This window comes from Magallana gigas, chromosome 9, assembly GCF_963853765.1.
Source record: "Magallana gigas chromosome 9, xbMagGiga1.1, whole genome shotgun sequence".
Classification (NCBI taxonomy): domain Eukaryota; kingdom Metazoa; phylum Mollusca; class Bivalvia; order Ostreida; family Ostreidae; genus Magallana; species Magallana gigas.
In genome coordinates this window covers 25,775,526-25,801,094 of record NC_088861.1, presented here as the reverse complement: position 1 = coordinate 25,801,094, position 25,569 = coordinate 25,775,526, and the positions used below count along the sequence as shown (strand labels likewise).

The window sequence follows — 25,569 nt, the reverse complement described above, 5'->3', positions numbered from 1 at the left end:
CAGCTTAAATTATAACTTTACTGAACATTTTGATAATCACACTGATAAACAATAGTGTTGTTGACCTATTTAAAATCGAGCCAAGAATGCCGCCTCCAATTGGAATCGACGAATTTCCAGTTTTCGTAATGGCGCCGGTTTTGACATTTTCCTGGCATGTGACAGTGAAATATCAAAATTGTTAAAAAAGCCAGGAAACTGATATCAGATATATCTGACTAGAAAATTGTGAGGTGATCAAAAAAGATTTGATCACACCCAACAATATTTGATCACCTCATGATACTCAAAGAATGATTCCATATTTGTTAAGTAATAAAAATCTCTCGGGGAATTTTATGGAATGAAAATATACATGTAGCTATTAATATAGATATACATACCGAGCATATGATTCCTTCTATTTCTTACAGACACTTATGGTTAATTCATAGCTCTATAGAAACAGACAGGACTGAAATCTACATGCTCCGTTTATCGATTGGTTGAAACCTACAGCAAATGAAACTGACACCAAAGAAAACATTTATTTGTTTAAATACACATACACACACACTCCTGTATTTCCTATATTTCATATTACCTGGTACAGAAAATTTTGCTAAGTTATGTGTCACATGATATGTAATAGACTGTATAATGTGAAAAGAGTATTTCTTCATTGAAACTTTTCATTCCAATGATCTTTTAGCTTTCATGAATAACCAACTTCGGGCAGCTGAATTGCTGCGGCAAGCTGCCGCAGCATTGACAAACACCACAACATCGACAAACAACCCAACTGATTCAGATTCCTCTAAGCCATCAACATCTGTTCAAAGTGTACAATCTGCAGTTAGAAATGCATTTGCTCCGTACAGACAAGTGAGAGCCAGATATACATGTAACATGCGTGGCAGGGCTGGTCAATTAGCAGCCTCAAGCTCATATTGGACCCATCGGTTTTGCGTTTTGGCGAGTACAAGTCGGGTAAATCTGAATTACTTAGATTATTTATATCTCATCATGTACTCACTAGTGATTCTATGGAAATAATTGTATAATAAACATGCTTAAATATATATATATGTAAAGAAAATGAAAGCAGGCCAATGTAAGCTGTAGTCTTTAAAAAGCTTACATCTAAGAGGCCTGTTTCTTGAAAAACTTCTAACATCAATTATAGCTCATATTATACATTTTGTCAGAAATGCATAATTTGTTTGAAAGATATTTATTGTACTCAAAATATTATGTTTCTTTTTCAGGAAACTGCTCCGACTAGGGAGGAGAAACAGATGTTGTTTGAAGGGGGATTGGGGGAAAGGAAAGTTACTTTTCCCAAAAATGACAGCCCTTCCTCATTCAAACAGGTTCTGGAAACGAAGTTCCCTGGTTCGAAAAATTGTGGAGGATATGAGCTGCTCAGATCAATGGTGGGAAGCAGGGTTTCGTTAGAGAAACTCAAAATGCCAAATAATGGCTTCACCACCAGTTATCTAGCAGCGGAGAGCAATCTGGGCCAAGCCTGCTGCTATATAAGGCCAATTCAAAGAGATGTGGAAATGATTCAACTTGATGACAAGGTAAATTAAACTTTGTTTTTATTAGTACACTTGTAATTTTAACTTTTAAGCAGCATATGCTTATTTTTTCATATTATGGGTCAGAATACATTGTACATATTTTGCCCAAAATCTTTTGATAAGTCAGAGATTAAGACATTTTGATACTTACAGTTACTAGGCTGAGTGACCTATCAATATAAAGGATTTAATGATTGAATATGAAAAGCAGTGTAGAAATTTGTGGTTTTTGGTAATAATAAATATATCAATTTAATATCAACTCTCCTATCAAAGAAAATTATTCTCTATATACAGATGAAACATTTCATTAAGTAATGAATGTATCTGTTATTTAGAATGCGGATGAGGATGAGATGGTGTTTGAGGAATGTTTACAATGTAAAGAATCAATTCCTTTATTGAAATTAAGGAAGCACATCCAGGCCTGCACCCAATCCCTCTCCAGTGATGTAAGTGTTATGAACAATTTGCTTTGTAAGGAATCTTATCTTGATAAATCCATTGGATTTGGCAAAAGTTCATATGTGTTATGGATATATTTAGATATCAGAATATTACAGATGAGTTAAGACCCCTAATCACCCAATTTTAGTGTCAGGCAACTCACTTTCTTGACAACATTCTCATGAATTCTGGTTTTACAATACCTCTTTTTAGCCCAGAAGAATGTAATTAAAATTAGACTTGTAAAACTGCTCCTCTATGATACGCTTAATCTTCCATGAATATCCATGTGAAAGTTAACGCATAATTATGTAATGTGTAAATGAGTCCAGTCGCTTCTTTGCTTGTCAATGCAAAATTAAAAGGCATACAATTTTTCTCAATCACTAATTAGATTTATATTTAATATCAAATGTCCCTACTTTGGGTAAATCAAAAGTGAATCAAGAATAACAAATGATTGGCAATGAAGGAGGAAAACCTAACTTCTGCTTAACTATTAGATAGACAAGTTCCAAGGACAGGTCGGCTCTATTCGGGCCCCTAACCCTGGCACTTGCTATCTTCCCTGACAAACTGTCAGTAATGTGTTTTACAAACAACTCTAATATACAATACCACCTAATAGAACAGCTTCGGCTCTATTCGGGCCACTGATCTAATTGTGTGGGTCCAGAAGTTTAATATAGTGTTTCTGTTACCTTCTCCTTCTACTGCTCAAACAGGAATGACACCGACTCTTAGCTTCTCTCACTTATATACACATGGGAGAGTCCACTGGAAAGGGATGTCGGGTTATTCCATTATTAACATTGATTTATAATAGGACAAAATTCTTTACATTACCCACGCCTCTGGGTTCATTCGTCCCGAATGACAAAACATTTAAAACTTTTTTTTATTCTTTTCTTTTTATTCAATGTGATCCACAAAAAAAATGCAAACTTTAAAACTGCTTAATAGTGGTTAACAAGTACAATGCTCATAACACTATCTGTGTTGAAGATGACAATTTAAAATTTAAAACAAGATCAATTGCTCTGTCGTGGTTTCTTTAATGTCAACCTCGCCCTCTCTGTACTTCCTGACAGTTTTTACTGAAATTTCTCTTCTAAACTCTGTTTGTGTACTAACGTCAATCTTCGCTTTCTTCGTTTGACAATCATCTACGTTGGGTTTTCTGACATCATCTGCTGATGTACGTTTCCCTGGAAGAGAAGGGGTCGTTTTCTTGCGGAAAACACGGCCCACCATGAGATCCGATATTTCTTTATTGACTGTTTCTTTAATCTTATTTCCATCACTGGCACAAGTTGTACTACTGGACGTAGTTTCCGTTGAAAGTAGATCACCTGGGTCTTGTGACAACCATTCTTCATCTTCTGATTCGTCCTCACTTGACACAATATTATTGGCATTTTCAGTGTTCTTCGCCTTTTCCGGGACTTCGTCTGTTTCAACCAGCTTCTGGCCCAATGCAATAGGACTTTCTGTCAATCCAGTGTGCGCTCTCTTCATATGTCTTCTGACATTACACTCTTTCTGGGACGTAACATCGCAAAAATCACATGAATGCTCCTTCATTGCACACTCTACCACATGGGTGGAAAACTCAACATCACCCTGGAAAACACTGGAACACATTGGACATTTCCTTGTCCCGCTTCTCCTTGTCATCTTTGTCTTCGCCATGCCTTTAAATCTAAAACGACAAAGAAAGAACATTAGGTACTAGTATTTAGTATGGCATATAGTATATAATCTAATAATCAGTCTCATAATCTTTTAACCATACAGGGGGTCTTCTACTACGAAACTGTCTTGCAGGCAGTTCTTTTTCTTTACAAGATTGTTGCTCAGTTTCATATTTCTGCTGTTCACTGACAACAACACTCTCGTTTTTGTAATTTGAATTTTCTATTTGAGCCTTTGTATTGTCGCTACATGTTTGATCTTGGAATGTTTCCTCTTTCTGCTCTTCAACACAGTCAGCCGTTTCACCAACTAACGTTTGGGGTCGTTTCAGTCTAATTCTATCAACATGTATGACTTGATTTGACTCACGTTGACCACAATTCACTTTGTATGTAACATCTGACATTTTCTTTATGATTCTATATGGTCCACGCCAATAGCTGGTAAACTTGGGTGACTGACCTGACTTCGTTCTTGGAAAATACACATACACCTCATCATTTTCCTTGAACTGTCCCCAGTTTAATTTCTTGTCATGGTAATGTTTTTGGCGAACCATAGCTTGCTCTGTATTTGCTCGGACAGTTTTATGTGCATTTTCAAGTCTATCTTGCAATTGCCAAACCCATTCATTTTGAGGAACTGGTTTAATAGCGGAAGGTACATCATACATGATATCCAAGGGAGTGCAAACCTCTCTTCCAAGCATCAATGAATTTGGCGAAAACCCAGTTGTTTCATGGATGGTTGACCTATATGCCATCATGACATACGGTAAATGTTCATCCCAATCTGTATGGTTTTCATTTACAAAATTGCTAAGCATAGTTGTTAGTGTTCGATTGAAACGTTCCACCATACCATCCGATTGGGGGTGGTATGGTGTTGTATGTGTCTTTCTGATGCCCAACAAAGAACACATTTCTGAGAACAACTTGCTTTCGAACTGTAGACCTTGGTCCGAATGGATAACTGCTGGTGTGCCAATTCGACAGATCACTTCTTCCACAATGACTCTAGCTATTGTGATGGATTCCATATTTGGGATTGCAAAGCTTTCTGTCCACTTTGTATAATAGTCTGCAACTACCAAGATGTATTTGTTACCTTTCTTTGTTAAAGGTAACTCACCCAAAATGTCTGTCGCTATCCTTTCCAAAGGATAACCAGAATGTACTACTTTCATGGGTGCACATTTGGTAACATTGTCAGTCTTCCTTTTAGAACATAATTCGCAACCCGCTATATACTGACGCACATCTCGCTGTAAACCTGGCCAGTAGTACCTACTGCGAATCTTGGACAATGTTTTCTTAATACCGAGATGTCCTGCTGTTTTCTCGTCATGATATTGGGTAAGAACTGTACGTCGCTCGGAGAATGGAACTATATACTGATAGAGAGTCTGATTAGACGACATGTCTTCCCATTTACGACAAACAAGATTATCTTTGATGCACAATCTGTCAAACTGAGAAACCAGTGACTTCAGATAATGGTTTTCTGGCGATACTTTCTTAACACCTGGAAATGAACCTCCCTCTACCCATGCACGCAACTTCTGGAGATCATTGTCATTTTTCTGAGCCAACAACAATGACTGACCTTGCCCAATTTGGTTACAGTTTAGATTTTCACCTTCCCAATCACTGTGGTATCCGCACTGTTTACAAGGTAGTCTGCTCATGGCATCAGCATTTGTATGTAGCCTTCCAGGGCGATGTGTTATTCTGAAGTTGTATGTTGACAGTACATCGATCCAGCGTGCAAACTGTCCTTCTGGGTTTCTGAATTGCATCAACCACCTGAGGGAACTATGGTCTGTTCTGACCAGGAATTTTCTGCCATACAAGTAGTGCCTAAAATACTTGACAAAGTATGTCACTGCTAAAAGTTCCTTTCTAGTTACGCAGTATCGTCGTTCAGATTTTGACAAGCATCGACTGGCGTAAGCACAAACTCTCTCCTTACCATCGATTACTTGAGAGAGAACAGCACCTATGGCTTTGTCGCTAGCATCAGTATCTAAGATGAAATCCCTTTCAAAATCAGGATGTGCAAGTATTGGTTCAGATGTTAGGAATTGTTTCAATTTGTCAAATGCAGTTTGACATTCCTCTGTCCACTTGAACGATTTGTCGTTTGTTGTCAAATCATGCAATGGTTTTGCAATGGTAGCAAAATCCTTCACAAATTTCCTGTAATAACTACAGAGACCAATAAATGACCTTACTTCTGTAACATTAGTAGGGACCTTCCAACCCTGAATTGCTTTGGTCTTGTCTGGACTTGTAGATATTCCATCTGAAGATACTATATGACCCAAAAATTCAACTTGTCTTGCAAAAAGAGTACACTTTTTCGGTTTCAGCTTCAATCCTGCACATTCACAGGATGAATGACCATCTTTAAGTCCTCCTTAAAGATAGCTTAAAAGTGTTTAAAGGTAGCTTAAAGACGATCTTTAAGCCACCTTTAAGCTACCTTTAAGCTATATGTATTGCTTAAAGGTGGCTTAAAGAAAGCGTAAAGATGGCTTAAAGGCAGCTTAAAGACTATCTTTAAGCCACCTTTAAGGACAACTTATAGGTCCTTAATGTCCAAACTTCTTTAAGCCACCTTTAAGCTACCTTTAAGCCACCTTTAAGCCATTAAAAAAAATTAATTCAATATTGTGCTTAATTTCCAACAAAATGTATTAACTTTATGAAAGAAAAGGTATTAAAACGGTTTTTGTTCTAGAAAGAAAACTGAAAAAAAAAACACAAAAAAAAACCCGACCACGCCGAGAATTGAACCCGGGACCCTTAGTTTTCTAGCATTATCACACATCCTTTACGCCACGGCAACTTACATATATAAGAGCGTTTTTATATCCTATATATCAGTGGATATTGAATCACTGTATTGAATGTGTTTACTTGAAAAGATTTTGACAAACCATTCAGTTTGTAACAATCAATTATATCTAATTTATAAATTACATGCATGCATGTATTTAGAATGAAATACGGAACTTGGTCTTCAGTGAACAAAAATATATTATACCTAAATGGAAACCGTTAGGTTCACTATAGTAGGCTTTCTTACATGTAGTTAATAAATTTAAACCGAGTAGATATACGTTCATCTTATTTATAACTATAAAAATGTAAGAAAGAAAATGAAATCATTTCTTTTATTAAATGCATTGCATTGATACTATTAGGGTATTTGTTCAATTTCCCGCAATTTCCCGGTTTTCACGATCGCGGCGCCGTTTTAATATGTTTAAATATTTACATGTAATTGTATGTACATGATTAATAAACTATCAATTCTATAACAAACAAAATTACCAATTACCGGTGACGTATTTACTGCATGTGGCAATTGCAAATGACTTGTACATACAATTGTATGATGTGCCAGGCCGGGTATATTTGACATATTTACCCTTATACATATATTTAAATAATCAACCCCTATTTATGATCACCGGTACATTAACTAATGAGCCTCAAGATTTTACTCTTACACACATGTATCGTTAATTTGTAGACGTAACATCTTTGAAACCCAGAGCTAGGAAATAATACTTTGAAAATGAATTACAAATGTAAATTAACTTTTATTCACTAGACTTATCGTATACTCGTACATACTAAGATTCAACGCCTTTAGAAACCCTGACGTGCACCTGGGCACACGACACACCTGTTGTATATATCTTGTATATTCTGTGTTAGTTCCAGAGGTTTTCTTAAGTTGGACAAACAATAGACTTTAATTAGATATACACAAACATGCACCTGGGCACACGACACAACTGTTGTGTATATCTTGTATATTCTGTGTTAGTTCCAGGGGTTTTCTTAAGTTGGACAAACAATAGACTCTAATTAGATATACACTACGAACAAAACTATGTCTAGACAAACAAAGCAGTAATATCCTGCCCGATATAACAAAGGCAGTTGAGAGTCTTTTCATCTTTAACATGTATCTAGCAGATCTAGAGTTAGAAATAATGAAAATTGAAAAAAAAAAATACAAACCTTAAACCGATTAACAAATTAAATCATGCATTTTTGGTTCATTATCTTTATTTTGTTTAATAACCGGATGAACTGAGAGAGAGAGAGAGAGAGAGAGAGAGAGAGAGAGACACAGAGAGAGATTTTTTTCACCGATTAATTTATAATAGAAAACAAACATACTTTAGTTAGTTTTATGCACATATTAAGATACAGAGACTGCGCTCATCCCTACAATAATTTTGAAACCCCCAAAAAATTATAAAGAATTTTATAACGGCAATCTGTGTCCATCGGAGCGGTGCTGATGATAGCGATCTGCGTTTAATGGAGCGACGATTAAAACCGCCTGGAACACCCCCCCCCCCTTCCTTGGAAATTATATTATCACTCGGATGACCCCCTCCCAACTCTATAAAAAAGCTTTTGCATTTAATATATGTTTTTATTGTTCAGCTTGATCAATATTGACTTAAAGGCCACTTAAAGACAGTGTAAAGGCAGTGTATAGAGAGCGTAAATGCCACTTAAAGATGCTTAAAGGTGGCTTAAAGTTTGGACATTAAGGACCTATAAGCACTTGCTTAAAGGTGACTTAAAGGCGGCTTAAAGGTCGTATAGCCTTTAAGCTCCTTTAAGTCACCTTTAAGCCACCTTTAAGGACTTGCTTAAAGATGGTTTTTCGCCCTGTGATTCTAACCGATTAAAAACTAGGGACAAATTCTTTACCATATCCCCAAAGTTCTTTCCAAAGACTATTATGTCATCTAGATAGATAAGACACATTTCAAATTGCAGTCCACGCAGAACTGTTTCCATCAACCGTTCAAAGGTTGCCGGAGCATTGCACAGGCCGAATGGCATTACAGAAAATTCAAACAAGCCTCGTCTAGTTGTGAATGCTGTTTTCTGTTTGTATTGAGTGTCGACAGCAACCTGCCAATATCCTGAACACAGATCTAGAGTGGAAAACCATGTAGCACCCCTAAGCTGATCAAGAGAATCGTCTATCCTTGGCAAAGGATAGGCATCGTGTTTTGTAACATTGTTCAGCTTTCTGTAGTCTATACAAAATCTGGTGGTACCGTCCTTCTTTTTAACCAAAACTATATTTGATGCCAACGGACTACTAGATGGTTCAATGATATTTCGTTCCAACAAATCGTCGATATGTCCATCAACCTCTTTTTGCATATGAACAGGTATTCTTCTTGGGGCTTGCTTGATAGGAAGACTGTCTCCTGTGTTAATTTTATGTTTAATTATGTCCGTCCGCCCTAAATCTCGATCAGATTTGGCGAAAGATGCGTGATAGCGCATAAGCAACTGACGAACAATCTCCTTATTTTCTGCTTCCATGTTCACAGTTGACCGTTCAAAGAGATCTTGTAAATGAACAGGCAGTTCCAGCATGGTTTAAAGATCATCACTACCTTTTTCAGATAAAGCCATTACCTCAAACACTGGGTTCAACTCGGCAATGAATGTATCTTTCCTTAAATGTGTTACTTCATTGTGAAGATTCATAAGACGCACAGGTACTTTGTTTTCTGTGCTCCTGGTCACAAGAGTTCTCGCCACCAATGCTCTATCAGAGTCACAAAACTGTTTGCATGGTTCCACTATGCCAAGTATGGGGGTATTAGATTCTACGTTATTTACATTGCAGTATGTCATCACTTCACTCTTTGGTGGTATCCCTAGATTTTCACAAAGACTTACTCTGAAGCAACCAATTTTGCCTCTGTATTGACATGCAACTGCTTTTTCTACTTGACCAAACTTCAGTGTACACTTTTCCAGGTCCACTGCACACTTGTTAAGCCTTAGGAAATCAAATCCCAAGATTCCATCAACATTCAAATCAGCGACTACTATAGTATGGTCAAACAGCATTCCCTGTATAGAAAACTGTACCTCTTGTGTCCCATAAACTTTTAATGGCGTACCATCTGCTATCAAAATATCTGTACTTAGCTTACTGAGTGGCTTGTCAGACAAAACATCAGCAATCATGCATTTTGACACAATGGTGACCGTTGCTCCTGTGTCTACCAAAAACCTTAACTGTTTGTCATACAGTCCTACCTCAATGAAGATACCTGACTCACCAGCTTTGTTTATGGCCTCTGATGCTCCACAATTAAGTTGTGTTAGATTTCCTTGGGGTTGTTCTTTGCTGTCTGTACATGACATTTCGCTTGGTTGCCTACCATGTTTTTGTCTTCGCTTTTGACCAGCTTGTGACGCCAGAAAATCTCTGCATTTGTTCTTCATATGGCTTGGTCTGCCACAAAAATAGCATTTAAACGTTCTGTTTTGCGTTGCGTTTTGTTCTCTCTTGTCTAACCTTGGCTGTGAGGAAAAATGCCCATCCTGCCTCTCTTTTAGTGATTTAACATCTTTCTTTAATAAGGATAAGGCATCTGTTATATCTTTTAACACCTTTTCAGTATTATTTTCTTTGACTTCACTGATGTCTTTTTCCGCTGCTCTGACATATCCCTGACTTTCCTGCATCTTTTTGTCAGCACTCTGAAAAGCTTGTAACTCAACCGCATGGCGCACAGCATCATTCAAATCTACTGGCCGCGCTTGTTTTATCCTCAACCTCATGTCAGGATCTCTCAAGGCATCTATGAACTGCTCTTTAGCCAGTATTTCCTTGAGATCAACTGTTGCGGTTGGGTATGCCAAATTTGTCAGCCTACGAACATCCTGCCCTAACTCTGGAAGAGACTCTACAGCCTTCTGTTTTCTCTCCCGCAGTTGAGCCCTATATAATTCCGTCTGGTTTGTAGGTGCAAACCTTTGCTGTAGTGCTGTACACAGTGCATCGTAAGTACGCTGGTTGTTTGATGGCAGGTTTCCCAACACACCTTGTGCATTTCCCCTAAGAGATACTGCCAAATACATTCCTTTTTCAATCATTGACCAGCAATTCAACTCTGCACATACCTCAAAGTGTGACTTGAAATCACTCCAGTTCGTACTACCATCAAACGTCGCAGGCTTGATAAAATTTCGTTTTTGGTCGGTTTTATGAGGCAATTCAACATTTTGTGTCCTGTCTCTTTGCATATCGTCTGTAATCATGTTTTCATTATTGCGTGCCACGTGTCTATGACTGTGTATGTTTGGTGTATGCCCATGTTGATGTTGGCGTGTCATTTCGTATCTGTGTTCATCTTGGTTTGCCATATTTCTCTGGCCTGCCAAATGACTAGCCAAACCTCCATGGTCTGCCAAACTTTGGATTGCCGTTTGGTATTCATTTAGTCCGGTTATCGCACTTTGGCGAGGCATATGGTCTGCCAATTGACCACGACTTACATTTTGGCGAGGCATATGGTCTGCCAATTGCCCACGACTAACATGCCGTTCAACTACTGGTGTTGAATGCCTATCTCTTGTCAACTCAAACTCTAGCCTATGTATCTCATCCTCTAGAAAGGATATCTCATCATCAATCAAATCATTTACGTTAGATGCCATGCCAAACAATATAAATTTGGCAAGCCAAAATAAAAATCAACTTAATAAATGCAAATAGTATAGCCAAAAAGAAATCAAACAAAGAAACGACCACCGCTGCCACCAAATAATGTAATGTGTAAATGAGTCCAGTCGCTTCTTTGCTTGTCAATGCAAAATTAAAAGGCATACAATTTTTCTCAATCACTAATTAGATTTATATTTAATATCAAATGTCCCTACTTTGGGTAAATCAAAAGTGAATCAAGAATAACAAATGATTGGCAATGAAGGAGGAAAACCTAACTTCTGCTTAACTATTAGATAGACAAGTTCCAAGGACAGGTCGGCTCTATTCGGGCCCCTAACCCTGGCACTTGCTATCTTCCCTGACAAACTGTCAGTAATGTGTTTTACAAACAACTGTAATATACAATACCACACAATAGAACAGCTTCGGCTCTATTCGGGCCACTGATCTAATTGTGTGGGTCCAGAAGTTTAATATAGTGTTTCTGTTACCTTCTCCTTCTACTGCTCAAACAGGAATGACACCGACTCTTAGCTTCTCTCACTTATATACACATGGGAGAGTCCACTGGAAAGGGATGTCGGGTTATTCCATTATTAACATTGATTTATAATAGGACAAAATTCTTTACAATTACATTATTTATATGTTAGTGTTGAAATTTTACTTCTCACTTTCTTTTTATCAATATGTTTCATGACAATATAGGAAGAAGATAGTATACCTCCGAAATTGAAGAAGAGGAAACAAACACCGATATGTCAGTATATGTGTGTAAGTATTTAACTACCGGTACATGTAAATTCACCCCAAATTACAAATTATCAATAGTATTTTCAATAGTTTCCTAGATAGCTCAGAAAAGTATACAGTTTTGTATGTCTGCCCAGAATGTGATTATGGTCAAATTTAGGTCACAAGGTTTCTCATGTATGACACTTCTTTAAGCATTGTTTAGTTTTCTCTTAGAATTTGAATATTTTGAACAATTTATTGAAAACAATATACCTATGCAATAGGATACAGACAGAGATGGACAACTAGAAGAAACACACGAACAACAGTACTTAATTTGTGCTTTATATTATCCAGTTGAATAATTTGGGGTTTTTTTTTAAATTAGATTTATTCATGTACTAAAACTATGCTACACTTTGTGAGAGGAACACAACAATGTTCTTTTAAGTCTGAAGACAATTATCAGGATTTTTCTTAAACTTTTCAATTTTTAGGCAGAAGTGAACAAAAACTGAATTGAATTATGAATTGACAAAGTTTGTTCAGCAATTAATCTACATATACATACATAAAACTGTAACTTATGTTAGTGCATTAGTCTCAGACTGATAAATTTGAAGTTTGACTTGTAAAATCAGTGCATTCTAACTTTGTTGGAGTTTATGTTTTATTTCAGAATGTACATGTACCATATTTTGACATATATAATATGCATCCTATTTTGGCTAGAAAAGGAGAAAATTTAGTTTGGTTGTATTACACAGATACTTTGTAAGCCCAACATTTTCTGTAATTAAACACTATTACAACAATGATAAGTTAGTTATGCTGTGCCTCTTTCTTACAATGGCATAATGATAATATAGAGAAACAGTGTATATTATATTCAGCAAAACATGGTACTGTACATGTTGTTTACATCTATAATCATTGATACTATCATTTCGCTATTTTGATACAATATAATGAATTTCAATTAAATTGTTATTTATAATACATGTACATATTACTTTCTAAATGTTATTAGACAGATAGAGTTTTTGAAAATATAATCATTAATAGATGTCAAAATTTTATTTATGAAGCTCTTTAGGACAATAAATGCTGTAAAGACTGATAAAGCTTATCTTCATTTTGTTGTGACTATTTTGTAGTTCAGCCAAACAAACATTTGGGACATGTCCTATTTATTCCAAAGAATTTGCCAAGGACACTCTCGCAGCACATGCCTCTAATTGTGGAGATGAAAAAAGAAATGAAAAGATGAACATGTATGTAGCATTAGTGTTTATTGTAATTTCTTTTTAAGTCAACTTAACCTAAGGTTTAAGTGAACTTCTTATATTGCCTGTTGTACACAAGCACATGCAGATATGCTTGAAAGGGCTCAGGTTGAAGCTTCAAGAATTATTACTGAGCTTGGAGTACATTGTATATTCCTTCAGATCCTGTTTAATATATGGTGAACGGGGCTGGAAACCTTTACATCTTAGAAAAACAAAACATAATCTACATTTAATGTATAAGATAATGGTAAAGCATTAGATTATTTGTATAGAGTACGGTAATCAATCCATTTTTTCCAGTTCAGTATATGCACAATTTAAGATAAGGATTATTGTTTATCATATGATGTACATGTAAGATCTTCACAATGATATGATTTTTTATTCAATGTGGAGAAATATTTGTTGAAAATAGCATCAAATCTTTTCCAAATGTCTTTAATAGGACTTTGCAAGAAAAAATTTCATTAATTATGGAGCAAATGAAAATGGAATATGAAAAGCCATGGAACGTGAAAGTTGTGAGAAGGCGGTTTGAAACTACCTCCATAGAGCAGTTAGAGGATGGGGATGAAGATGATTGGAAGAGACCTATCAGCATTCTTTTCATCGGGGAAGAAGGCATAGATGCAGGTGGACTTTCAAGAGAATTTTTTTCATTGCTCTTCAAAACTACCAAAGTATTTGAAGGGAACACCTTCTCTGTAGATCCTCAACTTCTGGACAGTAAACACTATAGGTTAATCGGGAAAGCAGTAGGCAAAGCCATAATTAGTGGCCACCCTGGTCCACGGTGCTTAAATCATCATGTAACACAGTACATCCTACAAGGCCAGGAGCATGACTTTTTAAACATTCAAACAAAGGAAATATACAGAGCGGATGCAGCAAAAGCTATCACTGATGTAAGGAACCTATACATTATATTGTAAATTTGGGTAAAAAAATGTGCATTAGTACAGGTGATGTAATGAAAGAAAGCTGTCTACCGTGTATATATAATATCATCATGGTGTGTGGATTTCAATTCACCTGAGTCGAAGTTCACAGGCTTTTCTGATAATGTCTAGTGCCCATCTGTTTGTCATGTAAGTACATGTATTTAACTTTATACATTTTCAACTTCTTCTAAGAAGTTTTGAATTGGCACTGGTTTAAAATTTTAACAAACTGGCCACAAAGGATTTTTGTGTGGAGGAAATCAAGGTTTTTATAACATGAATAGCTATGCCCTCTTTCAAAGATAAAAAATGGAATGTTTTCAAAAAATTCTTTTGAAGAACAATATAAAACTTGTGAAAAAGCTTAACTACATGTACATAGTGTAGATTTAAGTGTGTTCATATCATGACCCTAAGGGAAAGATGAAACCACATTTAATAGATCCATTTTTTTACACAGGAATATCCAGGAAATAATCTTTAAACATCTCAAATACAGAAATCATCTTGAATAGTATAGTTTAAGGTTGTTCCATTAATTACCCTCATGTAGGGTTGGACACTGGTACACTAGAGGCGTATTCAACAGAGCGAGCGTTCGCGAGTGCTCACCAAATTTTAGCGAGCGCTCACTCTGTTTAATACACCTCTGGTGTCTTAAATCACATCTAAAGATATAGTACGTATTATTGTAGAGGAAACACAGGATTTATAGGCTAGCCAATGTCTTGAGCAAAGTATTTCTGTGTCCAAGTAATCTCAAAATTTTGTTTTTTAGATTGAGGAAGCCACAACAGAGAACATCAATGCAGTATTTGATGAACATATTGCATTATTGCAAGCTACAGGTTACTCAAAGATTTTATCAAGCTGTAATAAAGAGGAGGCAATCAAAACACTAAAAGCGTATTTCCTCCTGTATAGACCAATGACATCCATCAACCAATTTGTGGAAGGTATGTGATATGTAGTGAAAGTGACACGGACTTGTTCTACGTTTACCTATTGAAATATTGTAAATAAAAAATATAACTAAATGTAACATACATGTACATGTAAGTGCAGATAAGTAAATCATATGATCTATGTGAATATACCAGTATCTCACTCTCAATTGCAGGACTTAAAATACACGGCCTCCTTGAAATACTTCAGCAACACCCAAAGGAAGCAGCCACTTTCTTCAACAAAAGAAGTTTCCCATCTGCAGATGAAGTAGAGGCCTTTTACATCCCTGTATTTTCCAAAAATGAGGAAGAAAAGGCAGAGGAAGAGCTTGTTATTTACAACTGGGGGAAATGTCTTAAGAACATTTAAAGTAAGCTTTTAAATGTAATGAGCTGAAATTCTTTTATCAGCAAAGAGTGATTATGAATTTGCCAGTTTATTAACAATTTTATAAGGTCACTTGAGTCACTCAGCTAGGTGACTACTGCAATTGGTCTTCATCTGTCATGTGTTAACAATTTAACTTTTCAACTTCTTCTTGAAAACTACAGGGCCAATTGTTACCAATTTTAATGTAGAGCATCTCTATGATAAGAGAAATCTAAATTAAGAAATTCATGGCCCCTTTTAAGGGGATTCAGACCAGAGTTTTGGCCAATATGGCCATATACATGTAGTAAAAATGTATTACATATTAGAAAATCCTCTCTCTCATTCTCTCTCTCTATAAAACATTTATACTTTTTTATGAGAACAATTCTTTTTTATGTTCTGTGCTGACCAAGTGTTTGAATTTTATAAGATCTTATTTTTATTTCAGAGGGTAGAATTTCAACAGCATGGTTTTCTCTTGAAACTGAGGATGAAGAAATGGTTCAGCTAAACATTGGACACCTCCTCCAAGCTTTGATAGGCTGCCCAAATTTGACCCCCAATTTATCAGGCAGACTTATTCAATTTGACCACAGTTCTCTTGATCTTCCAAAAATTAATACATGTGCTCCCTCAGTTACATTTTCAAGAGTAAAACAACTTCAAAACTATTCTGAATTCCAAGAAGCAATGTTAAATGTTATTGTTGGTGAATAAGGTTTTGGAAATGCCTAACTGTTTGAAATATAAAGTTTTCCATGTATCTTGATTTTGTTGTGTGAATTTCTATAAGGAAAGATTTAGATTGCATTCAGTTTTAACAGCAATATGCCTGGGAACAGGAAGCATTATGATATCATTGTCTGTTGAACAATCGTTTGTACATATTTTGAGATATTGAACTTACGATGCAGCTTTCTAATGATAAAGGAAAAGATCATGCTAAGGTTTCAAATGAACTAAGTCATTACTTATTATTCAATTATACCTTATCACTCAATAAACTTAAACAAATTATCAGTTATATCACTCAATAAACTATTAAATTTATGTACATATTCTATAGATTGAAATACAGAATATATATATATACATGCAACTCTATTACATGCTCAAGAGTAATTTTAAGATACAATGTGTCATGATGCCAGAAAATCTATATTAAATCTACCTGGTAGTGTTTCAGAACATTTGTAAGGCCAAGTTAAATAACTAATTGACCACCTTATTTGCAAAAATTTTACCCATGCAAGTACAGAGCAAAAATTTGGATTAATAATGTTTTTATTGGAGATTTTTTGTGGAGAATAAATGACTAGTACCTTACAACTTGATATAAATAGATCTTGTACAATTCTATCAAAAAGACATGGTTCATTAGTGTATAAAAAATCTTTGATTTTGATTATATAAAGGGAGATATTCCAAACACATTTTATTGATATACCAATACAAGAATTATCATTTCCCTTGATTCTTCAGCAATTTTATTGATCTTGAATCCATATGAACATGATGAAAATAACACATTACTGCAAAATTTGAAGAGCTTGCTGAAACAAGTCTACACCGAAACATTCCGAATCTTGATCATGAATATTGTTGAGTTGCAAAATTTGCAAATCTGAAAGTTCTTCTGTGTTGGAAATTTCAACGCAAATTTTCGAATTAAAAGATGGTGGGCCATCAAAATCAAAATCTACACCATAACTGCTTGTCTCTGCCTCAAAAGAAAGAACATGTACATGTATTATAAATGTTTTTTACAATCAATAATGAAGATCCAAAAGGTTAGAAAAAATGATGTAGGAATTGTAATTAATAAATAAAGAGACACTTGAGATGTAGATTCGATAGGAATCTAGGCCCATTATTATCATTTACTGATTTACCCCTCATTGCCCATTTCAGATAGCTTGTTTTTTATAGTAGGAATATACGTGAAATTAAAAAAAATTAAACCAATATTTAAGTACTCAATTTTTGTTTGACCTTATAGTTCAAGGTTGAAGACATTTAATTTTGAATCCATCAACTATTTTATCAAAGATTCAAATATTTTGCATTGGTAATTGACATAATAATCGCATAATCATATTTTTACTTCCAAATCCAATTGCAAAAAAAACAAGAAATTGTAAAAAGGTCTGTCAATCACTAAATTAATCATCTGATTTCACATGTACCTCAGCCTGTGGATCACATTCAGGGTCCAAGTGTTTTCCAGAGACCCAAAGTTGTAATAGTGTCCTATTGTTCTCCGTTCGTAAGGGTCTTCTTTTTAACGTTTCGGTCAAACGATCCAAGTTCAACTGCATTCTTGGTAAAAATACAAAATGAAGGACTTGCATGTGCAATTCATTTGAAACATCCAAAATGTGTTGCTCCTCCATGAATTGGAAAAGTCGATAATATGTTACTGTAAATCCAGAACAAAGTTCTCTCCACAATCTCTCAATCCAATGCAAAAATGTAAAAATAACTACAATTTAAAGTCCTCCACACATATCAGGTACAAGCCTGAACTTATATATTCTTTGAAAATATGAATTTTTAACACGAAGACTAAAAATTAAAATAAAAGATCATTTTTTTTCATTCAAAAATTAAGAAAAATACCCCCGAGGATAGCATTATTCTGTGTATAGATTTTCAATGGCATACACTTTTCACTTTTCTTTTATGTTATTTCTTGTAATGCATTCTTACCAAAGCTTCATTTTATAACAACTTCAAAACAGCACAATGGCAACGCTTAACTACCGTGCAACGGAAAAATCATTTAAAAATAAAATTTTCTTCAAAAAATATAAAAATGTTTATCCGTATTTTGTTTATTGTGTTAAATTTTATTAATGATATGGAAAAAAAAATATAAAAAGTATACATACACTACTTTACTAAAATGCGCAAAAGCATGCGCAATGAAAACTATAGTCAGCCTCCTTAAGTTCAATTTTTGGCATCAAAACTGCACACTTTGCAGATTATTGGAATTAATATGTACACCTTAACCTTACCTAATGACCTGATTTTTATGGATAGTTTGTAAAACATAACAAATTAAATTTTTTCGTGGTTGAAGACAATATTTTTACCTTTGATTGTGGACACTCCTTCCAGCAATGAAAGGCTTGCTCTCAATTCCTCTTTGTTGAAACATGTACTCAGCAACTTTTATATTTTCACTACCTTTGTCAGGACGAACTCTTTTAGGTACTCCATATTCTTCAACAGCTTGTATAAAGGCTCTGAATACTGTTTCTGCTCGGTTATTGTTGCTGATTTTCAGAAATACTGGCAACCTTGAAAACCCATCTATACCTCCATGTATTACAAAACGCCACCTTAAATTATTAAGTTTTTAATCATAAATATGAAAATATTATCGTGATTATAATGTTGATACTTAAATAAACAAAAGTAATACATGAGCTACTGTATACAAGGTTATTTTCACCACATGTTATTGTTATTTTCACCCTTTTTTACTTGCAAACAGTTTTGCCCATCTTAAATTTGCCTACTAGAGATAATGTTGTGAATAAAGAAAGATAGTTTGAGACATAGGAATTTGCCAACTCTTAAATTTGCCCGCTGACAGGAAGGCGAAAATAAAGTGGAGACGAATATTTCCCTGTATACATTAGTATATGCATATAAAATTGCCAGTACATGTATTTACTTAATAACAATCCAATATAAATCATAGTCATTTACATGGATATTGATTTGCAAATGTTATGCATGGCTATTTTTTAAAATATGTAAATCCTATCCTTGGAGTTTGTATATATGCAATTGTATGCAGTCTGTATATGTGACTGTCACAATCGCATATACATGACTGTATACAATTGCATATAACTGATGAAAAATCCATGAAAAGATATTGCTCACCTAATTAGCTTATGATTCCCATCGATGTGCCAAAGAGCTTGTGGGGCTTTTACACCAGAACACATCTATGAAACTATCAATATAAATAAATACTTAGGAACTTTATACGACAGGGAAAATTCTATGAAAAGTTTTATGCAACATTAAAATTACGTTGTATTGTAAAACTTCAGTGGGGGGGGGGGGGGCGCCTAGGAATCTTTGTTTACACTTCCATTGCCAATATGCATTTAAAATTGTGTTTACTAACCTAAAAACATTTAGAGATTTTTGTAAGAATAATAACTTGAAAGCTGAAAAAAAATCAACCAACCATCTTTTAAAAAAAATAATATTAATATGAAAAATCAGGAATTTAAATACCCTTTTTTTTTCAAAAACAACCCTTTTTTTTTTAATTTTGCTCATTGAAGTAATTGCTTCAGATCCGAAATTTCCAGTTATCTGGGTGTTTTTTCCGTGAACTTTTATCTGTGCCTTGTTCTATTTTATAGTTGGTTACAAAGTAAAGTAAGAAATAAATATTCATGTTTAAATGCGAAATTATTTAGAATAAGGAAATAAATAATTCCATATATTTAAGCGAATAGCTTACTTTTCACTTAGAACGGCTGGAAATATAGGCAAACTAATATTTAAACCACAAATATGAACATTGTACTCGGGATTGCCGTTTTATTCGTTTTGGTTCATGCCGAAGACGACCTTGGAACAAGACCGCAAGTGGTGTATTGATATTTAAAGTGAATCGGTGCATCAACACAAGAATTATCATGTTTTTAGTATTTTATTAAAATCTTAAGTTCTAAAAATTAGAATACCATAACATGCATAGGCTTTAAATTATTTTATATTTTGTTTTTGTTTAATGCACAAAGTTAAATTGCAGTCTTTAACTAAAACATTAAAATGAGTGATAGGTTAACATTTAACTTTATTTTAGAGTATTAAATATCCAATTATTTGTAAATCATTCTTTCAAGGCTGTTATCAAAAAAATGTATTGCATATTTTGAAACGCATTTAGAAGTGTTAAAAAATTGCTAATTTTTTTAATTTGATCTAAAAACTGACTAAAATTTTGGAAATCATCATAGGTAGTCTTAAGTCAGTTTATGTTGCACGAGCACGGTTTAAAGTTAAACTCTTTTTTCTATTTCAGATTGTGCGCAAAATTTTTTATTGCACTATTTTTTTTTAATTTCAGGGATTATTGTAATGATGGATATAAGGGAGTGTTTTGTGAAAACAGATGTCCCTATCCAACATTTGGAAGTCAATGTAGTGAAAGATGCCACTGCAGCATCGAGTTTTGTGATCATACAAGTGGATGTGCTCAAGGTAAAAAAAAATTGGAAATAGAAATGAACAAGGAAATCATTTTTCATAGGCATAACAAATCGTTTACAAAAATTCGTAGGGGGGGGGGGGTGTTACATTTTTTACTGACTCATATACATGTATATATGATCTTTATTTAATGTGTTAGGTTGCCTGCAGGTATTTACACTATCTAAAAATTTGGGAAATGGTAGTTTGTTTAAAAACCACCTTCTATAGTTATTGGGCATATAACAGTACGCAAAATGACAGATGTGTCAATCATCTCACATTTGAAATCTCGATTGTTATATTAAGAAAATCTATAAATAGACCAGTTACTCCTAAATTGCATGTGTAGTTAGTTATTACTTAGGAATGCATGCATTTCACGGTCTTAACTTAATATTTTCAATAAAATATTGAAAAATATAAATGTTTTATTATTGTTTTATTTTAATGGTCTTTTTTGGTGTCCCGGATTATGGACAAGTATTGTTTAGATAGAGTTCAGACAAATTCCGTTAATAAAAAAAACCAAATGCATTTGCCTCATGTACTTGCCTGTAAATATATTAAATAAATTCTTTTTCAATTTTTTGAAAGAAATCAGCCAAAAAATTCCGCGGTTTAGAAATGTATTGATTTTTGAAGTTATTAGCTATTTTAAACATTTTTAAGCTGTTTGATTAATTGGAACCGTTTTAGCTGTACATGGTACATTTATGTAATAAGATTTTCTAGCAGTGAAATGGATTTTAATGCTCATGAAATAATGTAGATATAAATAGATTTGCATTCATTTTGACTTGTAGCCTATACGTGTTCCGTTGGTTTTATGGGGAAAAACTGTAAAGAAATGTGTCATTTTCCAAAGTTCGGATATGGTTGTCAGCAAAAGTGCCTTTGTCCTAAGTCCTACTGTCATTTTGAAAAAGGATGTCATCGCAAAAAATTATCTCCAAAAAGTAAGTAACTATTTGAATTTAACTCCCATGAAATAAACATTTGCTGCTCAATCCATGATGGTGTAAAATACATGAAATATTAAAAGTAATAAAAATGCAATTTTCATTTCAGTAGATTGCAGTACTTGTATATGTTAAACATGTACATTTATAAATGCATAATCTGATTATGCTATTAGTGTTATATCGACGATGTTCAACGTTAATAGTGTGCTATCATCTAAGAATTTACAATATAATCTCCTAAATTCACTTCATCAATATTTGTTGAATTTATCTATTTACACAATGATTGAAAGCGCTACACCTTTCTTGCTTTATTATATATTCTCCAGTCATCATATACTGACAATAGTATTCCCAATGAGACTAACATGGCCCCTTTGTGCAGTCTATTGCAAATAGTCGATTTTCCAATTATACATGATATAAGTAGAAATGACGTCATTTTTTTCAATGATGTCAGCGATACCAGACATTACGACGCGCGCTAATATATAAGTCACGCTGTCATTATGGTTAAACAGTGTTGTTGGGAGACTTGCAGAAGCGATTCCCGTTATTCCGAGAGTGAGCATATGGAGGGGGTTTCATGGTTTCCGTGTCCAAAACCCATAACGCAGTTAGAAAAATGTCAGAGATGGGTTAAACTTTGCGGTAGGAAAAATTTTACTGTTGCTAATGTAAACATACATTTGTTCAAAACATTTCCTGTCTGGGAGACCTACTGAAGAGCACCCAAACCCATTACCTGCTGCGGGGACATCCTTGGACATACTGAGGGCACAGAAACGGAAACGAAGGGTGCTTGTGAGAGTAAATAGTGGTCATGACTTGTGTCCAGAGGAAAAGAAAGTAAAGAATGGTTCTTCTGAAAGCTTTATTTCAAAAATTAACATTATTATTCAGCATTTTTATAACTCGAATTTTAATGCTACGTGTATCTGAAATTTGATATACACATAATTAATTATGTGAAATTGATATCTGTATTTATTCAAAGTAGTAATATTTAACATCATACAACCTTTCTGAGCTACTATTTTCTAATACGTATACTCAGATTGCTGTAATCATGTTAACCGTTTACGCTGAGCTTGCAATCATCCCTCTTTAATATGCAGAAGCAGTCTAGACTCAGAACTTAAGTTGGTGGTATTACATATAGATTAATAAAATAATAATAAAATGCATGCATATATTTCTTTAAGTTTCTCAATCTTATTTTTTATTTTATTTTTAAATGGCTTTCTTATAATTTTTAAATAGATGCATTTCGCTTGGATGTGAGGGAAAACATAGAAATTGCTGCTGAGGGAGCTGAAGAAACTGTTTTCACCTGCACCAGTGCACATGATGAGGATGTTGAATGTGTGCCTGTAATAAAGGAAATGAAGGACATCCCCAAGATTATACACTCTTAATGACTTCTACAAACTTTTCACACAGGTTTTTAAAGCTAATTGTGCATTACTAGCACATAAGTGTACCAACAACTAAAAGTGGTTATAAACAAACTGAACTGGTATATTTTCATTTTATAGAAAATGTACAGTGTAGGCTGTGTATTTGTTTATATCATAGCAAATTATGTTCCCTTCGTTACATGTAGTTGACCATGCTTACTGCCCATTGGCCAGCACAACAAATGTTTCAAGTGTCCAGTGTCAGACTGTCATTACTTTGGAGGACCTGTCCATCTATCAGGATGTACATCTTAAAGACCAGGGCAGCTTAAGAAGAAGCTTAATAGTTTCAGATGTCCTGCAAAATAATAACTCTTGTAAATTTTACACAGGTACACTTAATATAACACATTTCACTTTCTATTGAAGTATTTTAACACAGTAGGTGTTTACACATGTATGCTGTATATATTTATCTCACACAACATATAACAATCTATTATTGGATGATTATTAATCACATATTCTATGTCTGTTACTTTTATTTTCACAGGGCTGTCTTTTGGAATTTTCTTTTTATTGTTTAATTCTCTAAAAGAAAAGGCATTAAGACTATCATACTGGAGGGGAAAAGAAACAAACTTGGAAAACCTTCAGGTAAGGTTATATATAAGTAAATACATGTTACTATCAAGTTTACATTCTAGTCAGAACATCACTTGGTTAATTTGGATTATTCACATTAATCTTCTGAATGTTGTTTGTATTTTAAATGATTTTCATAAAAAAGATAAAGACCTTTTTATATTATAATATTAAACTATATGGTTAGAGTACATTAATTTCTTAGGCAAAAAGAAAAGGACCAAAAAGACACTTATGTATTTTAGAGGAAATGGTAATGACACTGACACGACTTAGAAGAGGCATAGATACAACAACTTTGGCTGCCATGTTTGGTGTAAAGGCAGGAACTGTCAGCACTTTTTTTTTTAATTGGACTACTTTTTTTTTTACTTCGAACTTAAATTCTTGATCTTTTGGCCATCCAGATATCAAACTGTACAAAACCTTCCTAAATGTTTTAAATATTTTCCTAGCACAAGATGTATAATTGATTGTACTGAATGTTTTGTTCAAAAACCCAGTATTCCATCTTCACAGAGAATAACATGGTCATCTTATAAGCATCATACTACATTTAAGTCTTTAGTTGCCGTAACTCCAAAAGGTTAATTTTTTGTCTGATTTAATCACAGGCAGTATTTCTGATAAACGCATTGTTGAAGAATCTGGCTTTGTAGATAATATTGAAAGAGGTGATGATCGTGGCTTTTTAATAAGGGTAAACCTGGCACTAAAGGGAGCCACATTAAACATTCCTCCTTTTGCATTTAATTAACAACTTTCTGGTATGGCTGTTACAAAAACTAGACGTAGAGTTAGGGCAAGAATTCACGTGAAAAGAGCAATTGGTCGTCTAAAATGTTTTAATATTTTGCAGGGGGTTAAACCCCTTAAATTAAAACCAATTTTAGACCAGGTTGTATATTTATGTGCAGCTTTGTGTAATTTAGATAGTAAATTGGTGAAATAGAATTTATATTATGTATTAATATTATTGGCCACATTATTGTTTCCATGTTTAAATCTTTGCATGAATTTTATGGTTTATAAAGCATACAATTCTTGTTCTAATGCCATATTGGATCACAGGGGCATCGTATCCGCTCTACACTCTATGATATATATAAAGAATACACAAGGGAAGAATCGAAAGTAGGACACGATTTGTAAACAATGTTAAAAAACAACTTATTTTACAAAAGTTACGTAAATCCTCCCACATAATGTTGCAAATATTGTCAAAAAACACGTTCATATTAAAATATTCCTAACAAAATCGGTAAAAAGCTTTTTTATCCCATTAAAACCGCTGTCTGCTGCAGACACTCAATCTCTTCGCCCAAGAAAAGATAACTCTGTTATGATATATGTTATATATATTTGTCAAATAAGTCGTTTTCTGACTTTGTTTACAAATCGTGTCCTACTTTCGATTTTCCCTTGTGTATTTTTTCTGCTACATTACGGGTGTAAGGGAGGCATTCTAACTGTAGTGAAGGCCTTTCCCGAGACACAGTTAGATTATTGAAACTAAGAAAAGTGTAGTGAAATCAATAGCATTGTTGTAGGCTTATAGCTTTGTTATGAAAATGTCAATAATAAGGTGTGTCGAAGTCTAGTAAATATTGATGTACATGGATACAATACATTACACTGATGGAACTTGAAACTATTTATAATAAATCAGTAAATTTTAAAGTTATACATCAATTAGTATTCATACATGGTTTTAAGTCCGTGAATTTACCTGTTTGAGCACATTTATTAAAACATCAACCAGACAGGCAAAAAAACACAGCAACTATGAAGAAACAAAAAGAATACAAAAATAACAG

At 34.2% G+C, this 25,569-nt stretch overlaps 1 protein-coding gene and 2 long non-coding RNA genes across 3 annotated transcripts; 2 read left to right on the top strand and 1 right to left on the bottom strand.

Annotated features, from left to right (window-relative positions):
* Positions 1-1,249: 1,249 nt before the first annotated feature.
* Positions 1,250-16,276, top strand: LOC105341672 (G2/M phase-specific E3 ubiquitin-protein ligase). The gene is made up of 8 exons (XM_066071704.1): positions 1,250-1,565; positions 1,904-2,017; positions 11,937-12,002; positions 13,121-13,237; positions 13,698-14,157; positions 14,972-15,149; positions 15,314-15,511; positions 15,962-16,276. The coding sequence occupies exons 4-7, from the start codon at positions 13,230-13,232 to the stop codon at positions 15,508-15,510; spliced, it is 843 nt and encodes a 280-aa protein (XP_065927776.1). The 5' UTR covers positions 1,250-1,565; positions 1,904-2,017; positions 11,937-12,002; positions 13,121-13,229; the 3' UTR covers position 15,511; positions 15,962-16,276.
* Positions 16,277-16,762: 486 nt separating this feature from the next.
* On the bottom strand, positions 16,763-19,481 carry LOC105341662 (uncharacterized). The gene is made up of 4 exons (XR_010709436.1): positions 19,414-19,481; positions 18,612-18,860; positions 17,700-18,272; positions 16,763-17,237 (listed from the first exon to the last, which is right to left on the bottom strand). It is a non-coding gene; the product is annotated as an uncharacterized lncRNA (long non-coding RNA).
* A 449-nt stretch (positions 19,482-19,930) lies between these two features.
* On the top strand, positions 19,931-25,367 carry LOC136271531 (uncharacterized). The gene is made up of 5 exons (XR_010709435.1): positions 19,931-20,132; positions 20,621-20,754; positions 21,549-23,499; positions 23,661-23,764; positions 23,958-25,367. It is a non-coding gene; the product is annotated as an uncharacterized lncRNA (long non-coding RNA).
* The last annotated feature ends 202 nt before the right edge of the window (positions 25,368-25,569 follow it).